This window comes from Tamandua tetradactyla, chromosome 3 (genome assembly GCF_023851605.1).
Source record: "Tamandua tetradactyla isolate mTamTet1 chromosome 3, mTamTet1.pri, whole genome shotgun sequence".
NCBI lineage: Eukaryota > Metazoa > Chordata > Mammalia > Pilosa > Myrmecophagidae > Tamandua > Tamandua tetradactyla.
The window spans coordinates 85,313,051-85,330,618 of record NC_135329.1 but is presented as its reverse complement, the minus strand read 5'-3'; the positions used below and the strand labels follow the sequence as shown (position 1 = coordinate 85,330,618).

General features: G+C 34.8%; 1 protein-coding gene across 5 annotated transcripts in view; it reads right to left on the bottom strand.

The window, feature by feature from the left end:
• The window catches only part of WDR33 (WD repeat domain 33), a 111,701-nt gene that overhangs the window by 60,036 nt on the left and 34,097 nt on the right, over window positions 1-17,568 (bottom strand). For all 5 annotated transcript variants that reach the window (XM_077153465.1, XM_077153466.1, XM_077153468.1 and 2 more), the window contains exons 2-7: window positions 8,786-9,012; window positions 7,722-7,790; window positions 7,060-7,164; window positions 5,366-5,461; window positions 5,026-5,177; window positions 3,253-3,350 (exon numbers count right to left, since the gene is read on the bottom strand). In XM_077153465.1, coding sequence (XP_077009580.1) covers window positions 3,253-3,350; window positions 5,026-5,177; window positions 5,366-5,461; window positions 7,060-7,164; window positions 7,722-7,790; window positions 8,786-8,989 — 724 coding nt within the window. In that variant the 5' untranslated portion in view covers window positions 8,990-9,012. The remainder of the gene's footprint in view (window positions 1-3,252; window positions 3,351-5,025; window positions 5,178-5,365; window positions 5,462-7,059; window positions 7,165-7,721; window positions 7,791-8,785; window positions 9,013-17,568) is intronic.

Sequence of the window (17,568 nt, the reverse complement as noted above, 5' to 3'; positions counted from 1 at the left end):
CCACATCATAGCTAAATTTTAAGAAATAGCCACTCTCAGAGTTTTGGTGTAACATCAAAGAAGAATATCCACAATTACATGAAAAACTAGTACTCCTCTCTTTTCCAACTACATATGAGTGAGGCAGAATGTTCTTCACATACTGCAACCAAAACGTAATATAATGAATGCAGATATGAGAACCCAGCTGTCTTCTAGTAAGCCAGATATTAAAAAGAGTTACAAAACAACTGTATGATTACACTGCAAACCACTGATTTTACACTTTAGATGGACGTATGGTATATGACTATATCTTAATAAAACTGCTTTTAAAAAAGTTACAAAAATGGTCAAACAATGCCGTTCTTGCCACTAATCCTTTTGTTTTGGAAAACAATTATTTTTCATAAAAATATTTATGCTGACATTGAATTTTTATTGCTATTTTAAAGTCATCTTTAAATAAAAGTATTTTAAACATTAATATATAAATATTTAAACATAAAAAATATATATATAGTATCATGGCTTCTGGCACGTGCAAGGACTCAGAATACTTAAAGTTGAGCAACTAGGTTGAAAACACACGAAGGTGGTCTATGTAGAAGACAGAACCAATTTAATATTTGGTGATCCCAAAGGCAAGACAAGTTTTAGAGAAACAGAATTCTGCCTTGAGGAAGGGACCCACTGAAAATTAAAGCAGCCTAATTTGCATGGGGCAATGAACACTATACTGCTAAAAATGCTGATGAGTAGCAGACTGACTTTCAGAAATGATGTAGGAAAAGTAAGCTCCTAATAGAGCAGACTATATGATCACAAGCTCCTCTTCAATTAAAATGTTTTCAGATTTTCTTAATACTTAATCCCCCAAATGACGGCCTGCTGCAGAATGCTACCACTGTGGTAGGTGTAAGTTTACTTGTCAAATACTACATAGCTATTGGGCAGTGTGAACATTGCCTCTTAACAGAGGAACTGTCATTTTAGAGGGTAAGCCCTCCTAACTCTATCTGTTTGACTTTCTGATCCAATCTGCTCTTTATACACAGAGCTAAATGAATTGATTTCACTTCAAATTTTATTTGAAGACTTTCACATCATCCATTGAGAAAACTGAAGATATACCACTCCCCTAATTCCTAACCTACCAAGTGGAAGATTGGATATTATAGCCACGAATAGTTTTGTTTTATTACAGTCATCTCAAATTCATAGAAATTGAGAGAAGTAAGGAATGACAGGAAGTGGATAATTGGAATCTAATAACTTTACTAAATAGTTATAGTCTATTAACAGAAACTTGTTATGGGAACTACTGCTTGGATGGTATAATTAAATTAGGTTAATATATTCATATTTGTTCCAAATATTGAAAGAGGTACTAAGAAAGAATGGTAACTATTGAACAAGCAAAGTTATTTTTTAATAGCAGCAAAAGACATAGGGCAAAATGCAAACCCTGTCTGTAGATGGAGGTTCATTACACTTTTGTGTATGTCTGGAAATTTCATAGTTAAAATTTTCAATAAAAAGAAACCACGTAAAAAATAAATTCAATTCTCAATTTAATATAGACATGATGATACTGGAGTGTTTTCAAAGCTATAGGAAGAACAGGTAATAATTCAGCATCAACTGAACTTTATCCAAATTCACTTAGATTCAAATATGGAAATGTTTAACTGCTAGTTAATAATTCAAGTACACTCAATTTCACAGGAAAAGTTCTAAAGCACTATTTACAAACAGTTTGATTATCAAATTCAATTGGAACTTGGAACTAAAAAATGTTATCAGGTAGCAGGTTTTCTCTTTTTTTTTAATCCAAAATGCATAGTGGTTTTATATCAAACTGCAATTAAAGTCCTTTGTAAAAATAAACTGTTTCGACAGCTTAGAATTTTAATAAATTGTTTTCTCCTCTATATATTTATAAGGCTTTTTAAAGCCTAGTGACGGTTGTTTATCTTATCTCTGCTAAACAGCGAAGTTTCAACTAGTAGAGAAGAAAAAATGTTAAGATTAGCATGGCAAAATGTAAGATCAGGATGGCACTGGGCTGAGAGTCAAAGAGTAAGAGTCTAGTCCTAGCTCTGAATCTATTCCACAGCTTAAATGTGTCACTCCAGCCTTCTGAGGCATCATGCTCACCCATAAGTGACTTAGACCAGATGATGTCAGGCTACTCCGAGTTCCAGAGGTGTACGCACGTGCCCCTCTCCCCTAGGCAAGACAAGAGGAGTCCATGCCAGCTACAGTCCCACAGCATCGGAAGTGAAAAGTGAAACCCATATAAAATGTGCAAAACCAGGAATGTTAAAGCAACCGCGATCAAAGACACTGGCTTGAAATATTGGTGCTGTATCTCAGTTTTTCATAAAGCTACAAAAAAACTGTAAGGCACAATTCAACCAAGACAACTAATTCTGCTGATACTTGAAGAGAAAGGGAAATTTCTGAATAATAATTTCTTGAAATCCAGTATCTGTAGTCCACTTTCTTATCCAGTACTTATATGTCAGAGTAAGATCTTACTTTTGTAGAAGATTTTATGTTTAGAATTAAGAGCACGGGGCTGAATGCACTGTTCTGTTAATTCAGTACAGGTTCAACTTAAGCACTTGAGAAAACTAACTTCCTAATTAATGACAAACTAATGAGATTTAGTTGGAAATGTACGTTTCTGTTTCAGTATTTGTGCTGCATATGTGTTTAAGACCTAATTAGTCCCCTCATTCTAACACCACTGAATTCATTTAAATGAGTGTCGGTACACTGTTAATGCTTGAACATCTCCATTTTATGAAATCTAAAACTAAGCTGGATCCAAGTGAAAATACAGATTTCTTTAGTAGGATGGAATAATTCATAGAGGTTAATTTATAACTGTGAAATCAATACTAGTAAAGGAGCAATCCCTTCCAAATTTAGCAGCAAGCAGGCCATGTGCAAAACTATTGTGTCAATATCTGGGGAAAGGTATCTGACTACAGCCCTAAAGATGCATACAAATAGGCAGATAATTGGGAATACAAGGGGGGGATAGGTACATATTTATTTTTTAGCTAGAAGTATTCAAAGACAGTATTAGTAGTAAAAATCCAAGTAATGACTGTCTGGGTTTCTTTAAAGAGCCTAACTGAGTCAGGGATTATGTAAAAAAATTGAATGGAGATAAAAAGCTGGCATTGTGGTATTAGGATGATTGCACCACAAATGCCTTCCCTATTTAAATATTCCAACCAGTACTGTTAGTACACATACCTCGGAGAATTCTTTCCTCATGGCAACGAAGAAAGTCCCAGATTCTAACAGTGCCGTCATCAGAGCATGTAGCAAATTTATTATCCGTGGGTGAGAAACTGTTACATGAAGACACACAGCGGGGAAAGAAGTCAGCATTTAACAGATTATCTGTGCTTCTCAGACAGGGAAAAAAAAAAACACTGTGCTGCGTTATAAACAGGAGGGGGAAGTATCCAACCATGAAGAAGCCCTTAAAAGAGAATGGTGTCAGCTAACATAACACATCTCATCAAAAGAATTCAGTAAAGTCGTTGATTTTTAGTTTTCAATCATCACAATTCAGAGAGTTTTGCCAATGTATTCCAGGACTAATACTACCCACGCTTCCCCAGTAGAGTATTTCCTGCCGGGCCAGCATAACACATGGAGTTGATTGTAGTGTTCAAACTAAATAACTCAAATTTTGCAATATTCCTGCAAACAGTCTTTCAAAAATTACATAGGAATACTGCTCAAAAAATTAGCATCACCTTCTGCCTCCGATACTTTATGAAACCCAGCTGAAAAAATTCAGGCAGACTAAAAGACTGGTTGCTAAAAAAACTACCTATGATGTTTCTCATTTATTTAAAAGGTCTGTGGAAAACATTCACACCTTCTTCCTGGCAAGCTATTCACGAACGTTGCTCCTTCTGAAGAAAACTCTAAGATAGTGATGTTCAGACTTGTGTTTAAAGACAAAGCATCTGCTGCAACGGAGGGAGTCATTTTCTCCTCCGTGTTGTACAGGATCATCAAGTGTCCCAGCTAATTCTAAGAACTACCTCAAACTTTTCAATAGTATGACTAAGAAAACACCAAACGTGGGAACTCAACGTATGAGCATGACACTAGAGCAAAGTCCACAAAGCGCAAGCATGTTTGTCCAACATTTTTTGTTAAGAGTCTCAAAGTGGAAAAAAGTGACTGTGGTGGGTGATGTTTCCATAAAGATGTGAACCTCCTCCCACACACGGGTAGCATCATGACCTTCAAGAATGCTGCTTCGCTTTATTCTGAGGCTGCAGCAATTCTTCAGGAAACTTATTTTGCAATTTTTCTATACATATCTCACTGGTATACAAAGATATACAACTCACTGCAAGTATTTTTAACTCTCCTTATTATACATTTGCATAACTGATGTTAGCAACAGTGAATCAGAAATGTCCTAGAGTCTTCTTGACAATGGTCTTACAGCGTCAAAGTTTGAAGAACCCATTCATTAATCCATTAATGTTTGCCACATCCAGAGAGTTACCTGTGAGAGTTTATAGTTCTACTATGCTTTCCTTTTGAAGTTGTGGCACAACCAAGCCAACCAGTTCTTCACTTAAGCCCTTTTTCTTGTATTTTGTGTGAACTCTGAGGTGTTTCTGTAGGCTTTAGATTTTATTCAGTTATATAATTAAAGACTGAATTCTTTATTTAGAATGAAATATTCTTGTCTTACACAGTAGTAATAAAAAGGAATAGCGTATACACATTATTAACCATATATGAAAAGAGAAAACCAGTGCAAAATGCGGCAGACAATACATCTCTAACATATTGCAAAGGCTGATACCAAACAACACTACTTCAGAAAAGTGCCAGCAAAATGGTGAATATGTGAAAACAAAGAAAAATATTGTGTTTATAGGGTGCAGAAAGTTTCCCAGAATCCCATGCATCTCTGCACCCAAAATACACTTAGAGAATAGTTTAACCATGACAATAGGGACTACAGAAAATGGTATATTGTGTATAAACCTGGCCTCTCTAATCGCCTCCTTATGTGCCTGGAACATCTTGACGTTGTTCATATTCGACTGCCAATATTTCACATATCCTCCATGGTCTGCTGTCAACATCCACATGTCATTATGTGACCAAGTCATGGCCCTCACTGGGCTATCGTGAGCCTGTGAAAACAATAAACATCTGTAAGGTACAGCTTCAAAGAATGTATGACAGAAGTCTTACATGAGCATAAATGAACTCACAGCAATGATACGTCCAATTAGGAGTTTAACAATGCCAATAAAATGAATATATCTGAGGTTCTCTACAGAGCCACAGGATGATGCTACCATCTGAAGATTACTGTTACCTGCAATATTGTTTCAAAATTGAAAGTGAGTCCATTCCACAAGGTGAACTCTCCACTAGAAGCTCCGGTAACCAACCGTCTTCCTTCCGGAGTCCACTAGAGGAGGTAAAAAGACAGCTTGTACAAGGTGACAAATTCTCAAACACAACTAATTTTAAAAACATTTGGAAGGTCTTTACTTCTAAAACAATCCAGTAATCAGCATTAACTAGCTTTTGCTTAAGTGTCACTCAGGCTTGTAAGCAAGTACTTTTGTCAAAAAAGAGCTTATATTAACATGGTACAAAGAAAATTCTAACACTTTAGCTCACTGACCAGATTAAGAATAAACAGTGCAATTATGAAAACATAGTAGTGAAAAACACTCTTATGAGCATTTTAAAACAAGGTATGCAAAGAATTCATATTCTTAGAATATAAGGTAGACTAACGTAAGTAAGGTGGTCAGGCACCAGTTTCTCACAGATCAATTTGGGCAAAAAGTTATCAGAATTTCATGAAAAAGCAATTTAATAGTAAGAACCAATTTAAGAACTATCAGGTTACCTGGTCAATTAAAAAACACAAAACACTCATTTTCCTTTGAAGATGTAAATACACAAAATGTTAACATAACAATGCTATTTCCCAAAAGAAAAACTGTGACACCCAGTTGAAAAGTACAATAGGAACACCAAGATAAGAAACTTAAAATGAGGACTACTTGGCAAATTATACATTTATGTGTCAATATGGCTTTTTATTGCTTACCTACAGATCATCACTTTGATTATTACGACTAAAAGCCTCCTCCTAATTTTCTAGATTCTATTATCTGTGATGGAACGCAACCTAGTAAAAACTGCAGACAGCCAAACTGAAGAGGACTAAAAGTCTTCATTTCTTAACTCTCACTCTTCTAGATTCTATTCATCAATGCGTGCATTCTTAGCACACAGAAAATGATAAGACTAATATCTATGGAAATTTAACAAGATGCCGGAATCAAGGGTTTGAAGACCTTTCAAATTAAAAAATTCTGAACTTTGTGAATGTCCTATTTATTTGAAAAATAAATTTGAAAAATTTCAATGAACATATTGAGGGTCCACTACATGCCTTCACTGAGCTGACAAATATGTTGTCACACAGATACCACCTGGCAGCCTTTCATTCATCTATACATATAACATTCTTCTTTCTAAACAGCTGAGGCCACAGAATGACAACGAGATACAAAGATATTCCTAGCCATGCAGGAGACCCAGGTTCAATTCCTGGTCCATGCACTTCTCAAAAAAAAAAACAAAAAACAAACACGCAATACAAAAAATTCAACAAATGGTGCTGCAATAACAGGATACTCACATGGAAAAATAATGAAATGTGACCCCACCACACAGCATTCAAGATAAAAAAAAAGCATTCCTACTCAAAGGCAAAGTCTGAGATCCACTGAAATATGCGTGTGCGGCCAACTCAGAGAGAAATTTATGGAAATTGCAACATGAAGAAAAACAAACCAAAGTTAATCTCTGACTAAATGTGGATAAAGTGGATAAATGACTGGGAATTTCATAATAAAGTTATTAATAATACTACGTTTTATCCCAGATATCATTTCAAATGCTTAATTTCCTCTTACCTGTCAAATACATTTGCAGACTAACTCAGGATTAACATTACTTTCAATAAATATTCAACAGAATACTTACCCTAACAACAAATACTGGACACTTTACTTTATTTGTTGACGTTCGAACAAATTTTGTCGTTACTGCATTCATAGGATTATTCAACATGCCTATAGGTGGGACCAACTACAAAAAAAGAAAATAGAGTTTATAGAGCTCCTTATTTAACACAAAGCAAAAACAAGTGAAATGCGAGATTTAAACATTTAAAAGCAAATTCAGGACTATAAGGGATTTTCAAAAAATAGTATAATTAAAAATTATTATAATAGAGTACTATTAGTCTGTCAATTAAATGAAGAAAGGTGAGACAGGGAAGTTAAATACCCATTATTACTAAACAAACAGCAAAATCAAGTACTGAATGTGTTTCAAAAGCCAACAATTAACATAATAATGGTAAGCCAAGGTGAAATAAGCTTTTCTATATTGCAGATTTTGAAGTTCAACCATTTATTTGACACTGTTTTAATTCTTAAATCAAAGTTCATCAAAATTTAGCTTAAAAGGAAAATTTTAATTGAGATAAAACCTAACCCAGATATGTCATATTATCCCCTTTCAGAATGTTTTAACTATAAAAAATAAAAAGAAAAGTCTACATTTGAATTTAAATTCACATAAGTTTAAGGTTAAGTGTCAAAGACAGAGGTTTTCATTAAGCTGATATGACACATACTTACATCATTATAATAACCAGCATCAGGCTGAATTGCCCGCATATCTCTCTGGTCTCTTTGCCATATTCTATTCTGTTAAAAAACAAAGGAATAAATTGATTAATTAACATAAGGCCTAATTATATTCAACTTGAAATTAATTATTAACAAAATGTAAGCTTATGAAATGGGGAGAAAACAGACTTCAACAATGCTCATTAAATATCACAAAGTCCTATAATGAAAGTAAAGAGGGTAGAGATACACAGGCCATTCCCAATTCCTCCAAAATCTTTAGCACAGCACCATTCTTCTTTATCTTGCCCTCGGTTTTCTTAATTCCTCACAAACCCAATACTATTACTAGTCCAGTTTCCCAACTAAAATACCAGAAATGCCTAAATCAGTTTTTACTGCTGAATGACTCTTTTCCTCCTCTGTGTGCCTGAAATATACCAATTATGCCCATAATACAAATAGGTCTTTAACAACAGGTCTAAGGTTATAAAACCAGAAAATTTTTCACAGGAGGCCAGGGAAGATTAAAAACTAATGAAGAGAGTATATTAAGCAGATAATAAAAAAGGACTGGCAAAGTTCTCTGAGGAATGGGGGTGTAAAAATTTGGAACTATTAAATTTTACCATCGGAGAAACCCCTGGTACTGTGCCAAACATTAGGGACACCCAATTTACGAGGCCAAAGTCCCTGACCCTGAGGCTTGCTCTTGTGAAGCTTATTTATGTAGGAGACAACAGAGGAATGTTGTCTCTTATTATTTCATATACACTGTGCGTTCAACAAGTATTTTAATGCTGATCTAGGAATGTAAGTATCCTATTTTGAGATTTGTTGTGAACTTTTAAAACAAAGCCAATTTCTAAATTGAAATCTAATAATTTTGAGAAGATTTATGCACAGAAAGAAAGAAAAAAAAGTACTGGTGACTTGAATCCCTCCTTAAGTACCCTTATTTGAAATTCCACTTCATCCCAAGCAACACAAGAATACTTATCACCCTGCTTTGAGAAGATATTCTTCTTTATAAATCAAAAGTTGGTCTTCTGAAGCATATTAATTTGACTTACCTCCAAATATTTAATTACAGATGGATTGTAGTCTATGGTTTTTCGGTTTACAGCTTTTCTCATTCGTTTTCCATCAAAGGTAAGCTGTTGCATTGCTTGCTGTTGTGCAAAATCAGGTCGCTTATAAAACAGCTGTCGAGGTGCCTGGTGTTGGAACCTTGGCATATGGAAAAATCGTGGAGGAGAACCAATTTCTGTAGCCATGGTGAAGTTTTCTTTCTAGGGCACTGGGGTGGAAAAAAATAATTTTATTACAATTATCAGCAATGCAAAACTATCTAAAACTATTTTTAAATGAATACTTCTTACACTTCTCTTTTCTAATAAGCATCATTTCTACCTTCCGAGCAGCCTCCTTAGGAAATAAATGATTAATGTCAGGGATCAATTACATGTTTTAAAAACAACAGAATTAAGTACTGATAAGCATTTGCTGTAAAATTCAGACTGTTGGAAGGAAAAACAATTTATAACAGCTTGGGTTTAATATTGTGATTATATATGTGTATGCATATGTGGATATTTGGGGGAAAGAAAAGGAAAATAAAATTACTGGGAACTCCACATTTTTTAAATGAAATTTTCATTTAGATGTTTGACAGCAAAACGAATAATTTTTAAGTTTATCCTATGACCCTATATAATAAAAAATTGAGAATTTTATTTTTTTACTTTATTTTTCTCCATTTACATTTCTTAGGACGTGTAGAAAGAGGGAAAAACTACACCATTTCGTATTTATAGCAAAGGCAAAAACTCCCATATCTAATTTTAGGCTCAAAGTACCAACACAAAAAAATCCCATTTTTGGCATGTGTATGTGTATGTTTATGGAAGACTAATTAAGCTAACATTCAAACAGAAAAATACTAAAAGCTTATTGTTTATTCAATTTCAACACTATAATTAAACTTGTATTCCAATAATACAAATGTACATGCTTTTCTAAAGATTTTAAAGCATATATTTTTTTAATCAGACCATTAAAAATACAGAAAGGTTCACAGAAGTTAGAAGAATTTCCACAATTATTTTTATTCTAAAAGCAGGAAGATTGCATTCCCCACTATTTTTCTGTATTGTTACATCTACTCTCAAGGTACTAAATAAAGGGCCTGAAAAAAATGCATAATTTTCTTTGGGCAGAAATATTCTTAGCACTAATTCATTCATCCTTGTCAGTTTAGTCTCTCCTGAAAAACCATAATAATGAGGAGGAGGAAGTAAAGAAGGGAGGAGGGAGGGAGGGAGGGAGGGAGGGAGGGAGACAGAGAGAGAGAGAGAGCACCTTAAATGCAAACTAAGAACTACAGCTAATATAACTATAGTAATATTGGTTCATCAATTATAACAAATGTACCACACACTAATGCAGAATGGTAATAATAGGGAAAATGAACTATAAGGAAGGGAAGAGAGTACTTTCTGTGCAATTTTTCTGTAAACCTTACAACTGCTTTAAAAAACAGCTTAGCCAAAAAAAGAATAGCTTTATCCTTTCTAGAAATAACCGTTGGATTGCTACTTGCTGCAATATTCACTTAAGGTACAGTAAGAGAACACTACCATTTAAGCTAGAATTCAGGTGTGCCTACAAAGGATGTTCATCTCTTTTCTGGGCTGGAAGGCATGGGAGGGAAATGGAGGGTCTGAAGAGAAACTCAGGGAAGAGAGAGAAACTGAAGTACAGAGAAGACGTAATTTGCCTATATATTCAATACATACTAACAGACCCAAATTGCCAAGGATGAAAGTCCACCTGAAATATGAATTGATTATGCCTTTCTCTTAGACACACACTTACGTTTCAAGTAATTAATACACTTTTGTCAAGTGTCTCCTTTACACAATATACTGCATGAGGTAACTGCATTTCATTCCAATTTAGAGACTGTAACTTCTAAGTTCATAAAAAGTAGAATTCAAACTTTGGTATGCCTGGACCCCATCTCTATTTTTAGCAAATACCAAGATTCCTGAGCACACAAAAGTTTGGAGCATGCCCTTCGCCTTCGAGGAAAACTTAGGCAAGGCATGTTTTCTCAACCTGTAATGACGTTAGAATACATAATAATGAAGATCCTTTTTGCTCATATATGCTGTGAAATATTATTATTCCTTTAACGAATCTAGTGATTAGCCTGTTGAACGAACTGAAATACCCAGCCTTATTTGTCCATTGTTTGTGTGTGCAAGTCCATACCAGTATTAGAAAACTGTTATATTTATATAATTCTACTTGTCCCAATTGCTCACACACAATTTCTTTTATAATCTTAGTCATGTGAAATTAATTACAGTTGAAGATAAAATAGTGGATAGAAAATATATAAATATTTCTCTTAAAGAAAAGTAACAAAAACCATAGAATGAACAGGAAGTGATTCACTAGGAAAGAAAGACTTAAATTGGAAAATAAAAGCAAAGATTAATGTAGGACAATAAATAGGTTCAGCTCCAGACCAGAGCAATAAAGCAAGTCACATGATTTTTTTGTTTCTTAGTACATATAAAAGTTATGCATAAATTATACTACGGTGTATTATTAAACATGCAATAAACCAAATCGATGCAAATGTACTAAGAAATGATGAATATGCAACTATGTGATATATGAAGAATTACTGATTGTATATGTAGAATGGAATGATATTTAAATGTTTTGTTTGTTAATTTTTTTAATTAATAAAAAAACATGCAATAGCATTGTCTAAAAACACAATGTACATACTTTAAAAAATAATTTACTGCTAAAAATACTAATCAAGGGCAGGCCACGGTGGCTCAGCTGGCAGAGTTCTCGCCTGCGATGCCAGAGACCCCGGTTCAATTCCCGGTGCTTGACCATGCAAAAAAAAAGAAATGCTAATCACCATCTAAGCCTTCAGCATGTTGTAAACTTTTTTGCTGGTGGAGGGTCTTCCCTGGATGTTGACGGCTGCTGACTGATCAGAGTGGTGATTGCTGAAGGACAGGATGGCTGTGCCAATTTCTTAAAGTCAACAGTGAAATATCAATTGACTCTTTCTTTCATATGAAATTTCTCTTATGTGATGCTGCTTGATAACATTTTACCCACAGAACTTCATCGAAAGTTGGAGTCAATTCTCTCAAACATTGCTACTGCTTTATTAACTAAGTTAATGTAATATTCTAAATCCTTTGTTGTCATTTCAACAATGTTCACAGCACCTACACCAAGAATAGATAGATTCCATCTCAAGAAACCACTTTCTTTGCTCATTGTTAAGAAGCAACTCCTCATCTGTTCAAGTTTTATCATGAGACTGCAGCATGTCAGTCAATTCTTCAGGCCCCACTACCAACTCTTCTTCTCTTGCTATTTCCACATCTGCAGTTACTTCCTCCACTGAAGTCTTGAACCCCTCAAGGTCATCCATGAGGGTTGTACCAACTTCTTCCAAACTCCTATAAATGTTGATATTTGATCTCCTCCCATGAATCATGAAATGTTCTTAACAGCATCAAGAATGGTGAACCCTTTCCAGAAGGTTTTCAACTGACTTTGCGCAGATCCATCAGAAGAATCACTATCTATGACGGCTATACACTTACAAAATGTGTTTCCTAAATAATAACACCTGAAGGTCAAAAGACTCTTGGATCCAGGGACTGTAGAATAAATGCTGTGTTAGCGGGCATGAAAACATTAACCTCAGTGTGTATCTCCTACAGAGCTCCTGGGTGACCATTCAATAAGCTCACTGTCAAAGAGCACTAATATTTTGAAAAAAAAATTTTTTCTGAGCAGTAGGTGTCAACAGTGGGCTTAAAATATTCACTAAACCACATCATAAACAGATGTGCTGTTATCAAGGTTTTTTTGTTTCATTTACAGAACCCAGACACGGTAGATTTATCACAAATTCCTAAGGGCCCTAGGATTTTCAGAATGGTACATGAGCATGGCTTCAACTTAAAGTCACAACCAGTTAACGTAACTAATGCAGTCCCTAACAAGAGTCAGCCTATCCTTTGACATTTTGAAGCCAGGTAATGACTTCTCTGGTCTAGCTGGGAAAGTCCTAGAAAGCCTCTTCTTGTAAAAGAAGGCTACAGTTTCGTTTACATTGAAAATCTGTTGTTTAGTGAAACCTCCTCACAGTTATCTTAGTTAAGATCCTTTGGATAAGTTGCTGCATATTCTCCATCAGCACTTGCTGCTTCACCTTCCACTTTTATGATATAGAGATGGTTTCTTTGCTTAACCATCATGAACTAACCTCATGAACTAACCTCTGCTAGAGTCAAACTTTTCTTCTGCAGTTTCTTCACCTGTCTTATCCCTCAGAGAGGCAAAGAGTTAAGGCCTTTCTCTAGATTTGACTTAAGGGAATACTGTGGCTGATTTGATCTTTTATCCAGACCACTAAGACTTTTCTTCCACATTAGCAATAAGGCTGTTTTCAATTTCTTACCATTTGTATGTTCACTGGAGTAGCACTTTAATTTCCTTCAAGAACTTTTCTTTTGCTCCTTGACCTGGAGAACTGTTTGGTGCAAGAAGCCTAGCTTTTGGCCTATCTTGGCTTTCATTATGCCTTCCTTAACTAAGCTTAATCATTTCTAGCTTTTAATTTCAAGTAAAAGAAGTATGATTCTCCCTTTTACTTAAATACTTAGAGGTCATTAAAGGGCTATTAAGTGGCCTAATTTCAACACTGCTGTGTCTCTGGGAATAGGAAGGCCTAAGGAGAGAGAGAGAAAGATGGGAAATACCCAGTCTGTGGAGCAGTCAGAACACACACATTTATCAATTAAGCCCGCCAACTTATATAGGTGCAGTTCGTGGTACCCCCAAACAATTACATTACAACAGTAACAGCAGAGATCACAGACCACCATAAAAGATATAGTAATAATGAAAATATTTGAAATATTAGGAAAACTATCAAAATATGACACAAAGACTCAAGAGCACATGCTGCTGGAAAAAACAGCACCCACAGACTTGCTTGACACAGTGTTGCCACAAATCTTCAGTTTGTAAAAAATAAATAAAACAGTATCTGTACAACCCAATAAAGTAAAGTATGCCTAGACTGTATTACAGTTTTGCAAGTAGGTAAGTACAAGGGATCTCTTTGTATTATTTCTTACAAGTGCTTCTGGTTCTACAATCATTTCAATAAAAATTTCAGTTAAAAAAAGTTAACATGAACAATTCACTAGTTGGTAAAACAAACCACCCATGCTAAGAACACATCATTAATGGACTAGGTGACTTATCTGTTGCTATATGTTTTTGTGGTTGAAATTAATGAAAATATACAGACTTGCACAAATATATATTTAGAAAAGGGAACACCTTTCAGATAATTATGTATATTCTTCTTTGATGCTACAACAAAACGTGACAAGTAGTAATTTATTAAAGGTTAACTGCAATGTGATATCCATTACAAATTATGTCAATAAACTTTCTGTACTCTGCTATGTTAAAATCGACTGGTTTGGTGGGGACAACCAAATCATTAGGCTGAGCTCTCAATATTGGGGCTCATACCTATGGAACTTATTCCTGTAAAGGATAGGCCAAGCCTACTTATAAATTATGCCTAAGTCACCCCCAGAGAACCTCTCTTGTTACTCAGATGCAGCCTCCCTCTCTAAGCCAATTCAGCAGGTAAACTCACTGCCATTCCCACCCCCTACATGGGACATGATTCCCAGGGGTGTAAATCTCCCTGGCAATGTGGGACAGAACTCCCGGGATAAGCCAGGACGTGGCATCATGGGACCGAGAAAGTCTTCTTGACCAAAAGGGGGAAGAGAGAAAAGAAACAAAATAAAGTTTCAATACTGAAAGATTTCACGTAGAGTCGAAAGATTATCCTTATGCATTATATAGACAACATTTTTTAGTTGATGTATTGGAGGGCTAGAAGTACCTGAAACTGTTGAGCTGTGTTCCAGTAGCCTTGACTCTTGAAGACAATTGTATAACAATATAACTTTTACAATGTGACTGTGATTGTGAAGACCTTATGTCTGATGCTCCTTCTATCCAGGATATGGACAGATGAATAGAAAAAATAAGGACAAAAAATAAATAAATAATAGGGGGGATATGGGATAAAATAAACTGGGTAGACTGAAACACTAGTGGTCAATGAAAGGGAGGGGTAAGGGGTATGGAATATATGAGTTTTTTCTTTTTTCTTTTTATTTCTTTTTCTGGAGTGATACAAATGTTCTAAAAATGATCATGGTGATGAACATACAACTATGTGATGATATCATAAGCCACTGATTATATCATGTATGGACTGTATGTGTGTGAAGATTTGACAATAAAAATATTTTTTAAAAAACTGGTTTGAATGGTGAGTTGTTAATAGGTACAGTTTATTCGGGGTTATGAAAAAGTTGTGGCAGTGGATAGTGATGATGGTAGCTCAATTCATTTGTATCACTAAACTGTACACATGAAAATGGTTAAAATAGGGGGCACACAGAGAGTCCATCGGTTTACCTTTTACCCATGCATGATTTTGTAACATCATGCATTGATCATTTGGAAAATAGATTCTACAGAATTGTGCATATCATCCAATTGTGTCACATTTCATTACACAATATAAAACAATCACTTTCATAATATCACCATTGATCTTATAAAAGTTATTAAGAATCGAGAAACTGTTAACCTCACGGTGGCAGATATGAGTGTCTCAAAATTCTAATTTCTGCCTGAAAATTCTGACTTTTATCACTGACAACACTGACAATTTTCTTGAAGCAACAGACTCCCTTCATTCATTTTCAAGAAAAATATCTGCTGTATACCCCTCTTTCAAAGAGTTGAGTTTTCAATTTAATGAAATAGAGCTTATAAGTTTGTTATCTTGTGCTTTGGGTCATATTTAAGAAATCTTTACCTCTAAACTAAGTTCAAAAGATTTTTTAGTATATCGTTGCACATTTTACATTTAGGTCTATGATCCATTTTGAATTGATTTCTATATAGATTTACAGTATGAGCTGAAGTTCATATATATATACATTTTTTTCATTGTTTTTTTCTGCACATGGTATCCAGTGGTACCAGCATCATTTGTTGAAAAATACTACCTGTTTTCTACTAAATTGCCTTAAGACCTCTGTCAAAAGTTGGTTGACTATACTTGCATGGGTGTGTCTCCAGACTATTCCATTTTCATTCATCTATGTGTCTCTATCTATCTCACCAATGCCACACTGTCTTAAAATTTTAAGCTTATAGAAGTTCTTGAAATCAAGTAGTGTGAACTCCTCAACTTTGTTTTTCTTTACCGAAAGTGTTTTGGCTGTTCTTGTTCCTTTGTCATTCCATATAATTTTTAAAATCAGTTTATCATTATTTCCAAAAATGCTGCCTGTAGTGTGGTTGGCATGAATCAGCTTCAGGAGCACTGACACCTTAACAATACTGAGTCTTCAAAACTATGAACACAGTGTATCTCTCCAATTATTTAGGTCTTTGATTCCTCTCATCAGTGTTTTGTAGTTTTCAGCACACAGATCCTACACACACTTTGTAAATTTATACCTCAGCATTTTAGCTTTGGTGCTATTTAAATGGTACTGTGTTTCCCTTGCCATTTCCAATTCTTCAGTGTTAGTATACAGAAATACAACTGATTTTCATATATTGCCTAAAGACAACATCCTGGAACCTTGCTAATAGCTCATTAGTTCCAGGAGCTTTCTCATAGATTGCTTAGGATTTTCTACAAAATCATGTCATCTGCAAATAGGGACAGTTTTATCACACCCTTTCTATTCTGAAAGCCTTTTCTTTTCCTTGCTTTATTGTGCCATTCCCTATAGAAAGCATTCAATCTTGCACTATTAAGTATATTAGCTGTAAATTTTTGTAAATGTCCTTTATCAGGTTTAAGAAAATCCATTCTATTACTAATTTCTAAGAAATTTTATCATGAAAAAAGCATGTTGAATTTTGTCAAATGTTTCTTCTCCATTTACAGAGATGATCATACAGTTTTTTTTAATTTAGTTCTTTAACCTGGAAAATTACCCTAACTGATTTTTCAAATATTGAACTACCCATGAATCCCGAGGATAAACTTCAACTGGTCATGATCTTTTTAAAATATTGCTGAGCTTCATTACCTCCTACTTGGTCAAAGGAGCGAAGTACAAGTGAACATCACGCAGCTTGTGGGAAAGTGACTCTGAGAGACCAAAAAGGAAAGGGTGCTACAGGCTAGCAAATAAACACGGAGATTCACGGCTGTGAAATTTTGGGAAATACCCATTTGAATAAGAGGAAACAAACTGAGCTCCAGCTGCAAAGAGCGGAACACTGCAGTGTCTTGATGGGAAAGACTATGTGATGACTCTCTGTGGAACCTAATAAAAATCTTGTATATTAACTAATAAGTTGATAAAATGTGATGCATGCATAAAATCTTTTAAATTCTAAGTTGTAAAGTCATAAATGGAATTGCGTTTTATATATATATATAGCTGAATTTGAGTTACAGTTATTTTGCTGAGATATTTGCATCTAGACACATGAGGGATACGGGTCTGTAGTTTTCTGTAATATCTCTATGTGGTTTTGTATTGGGCATCATGAAAGTTGAGAATTGTGCCCCCTTCTAATATTTTCTGGAAAAGATCGTGTGGATGTAGTATTATTCTTCTTAAATGTTTCATAGGATTAACCAGTGAAACTATCTGTTTCTCAAGTTTCCTTTGTAGGGAAATTTATACCTATGAATCCAATTTCCTTAAAGATTTACATGACTATTCAG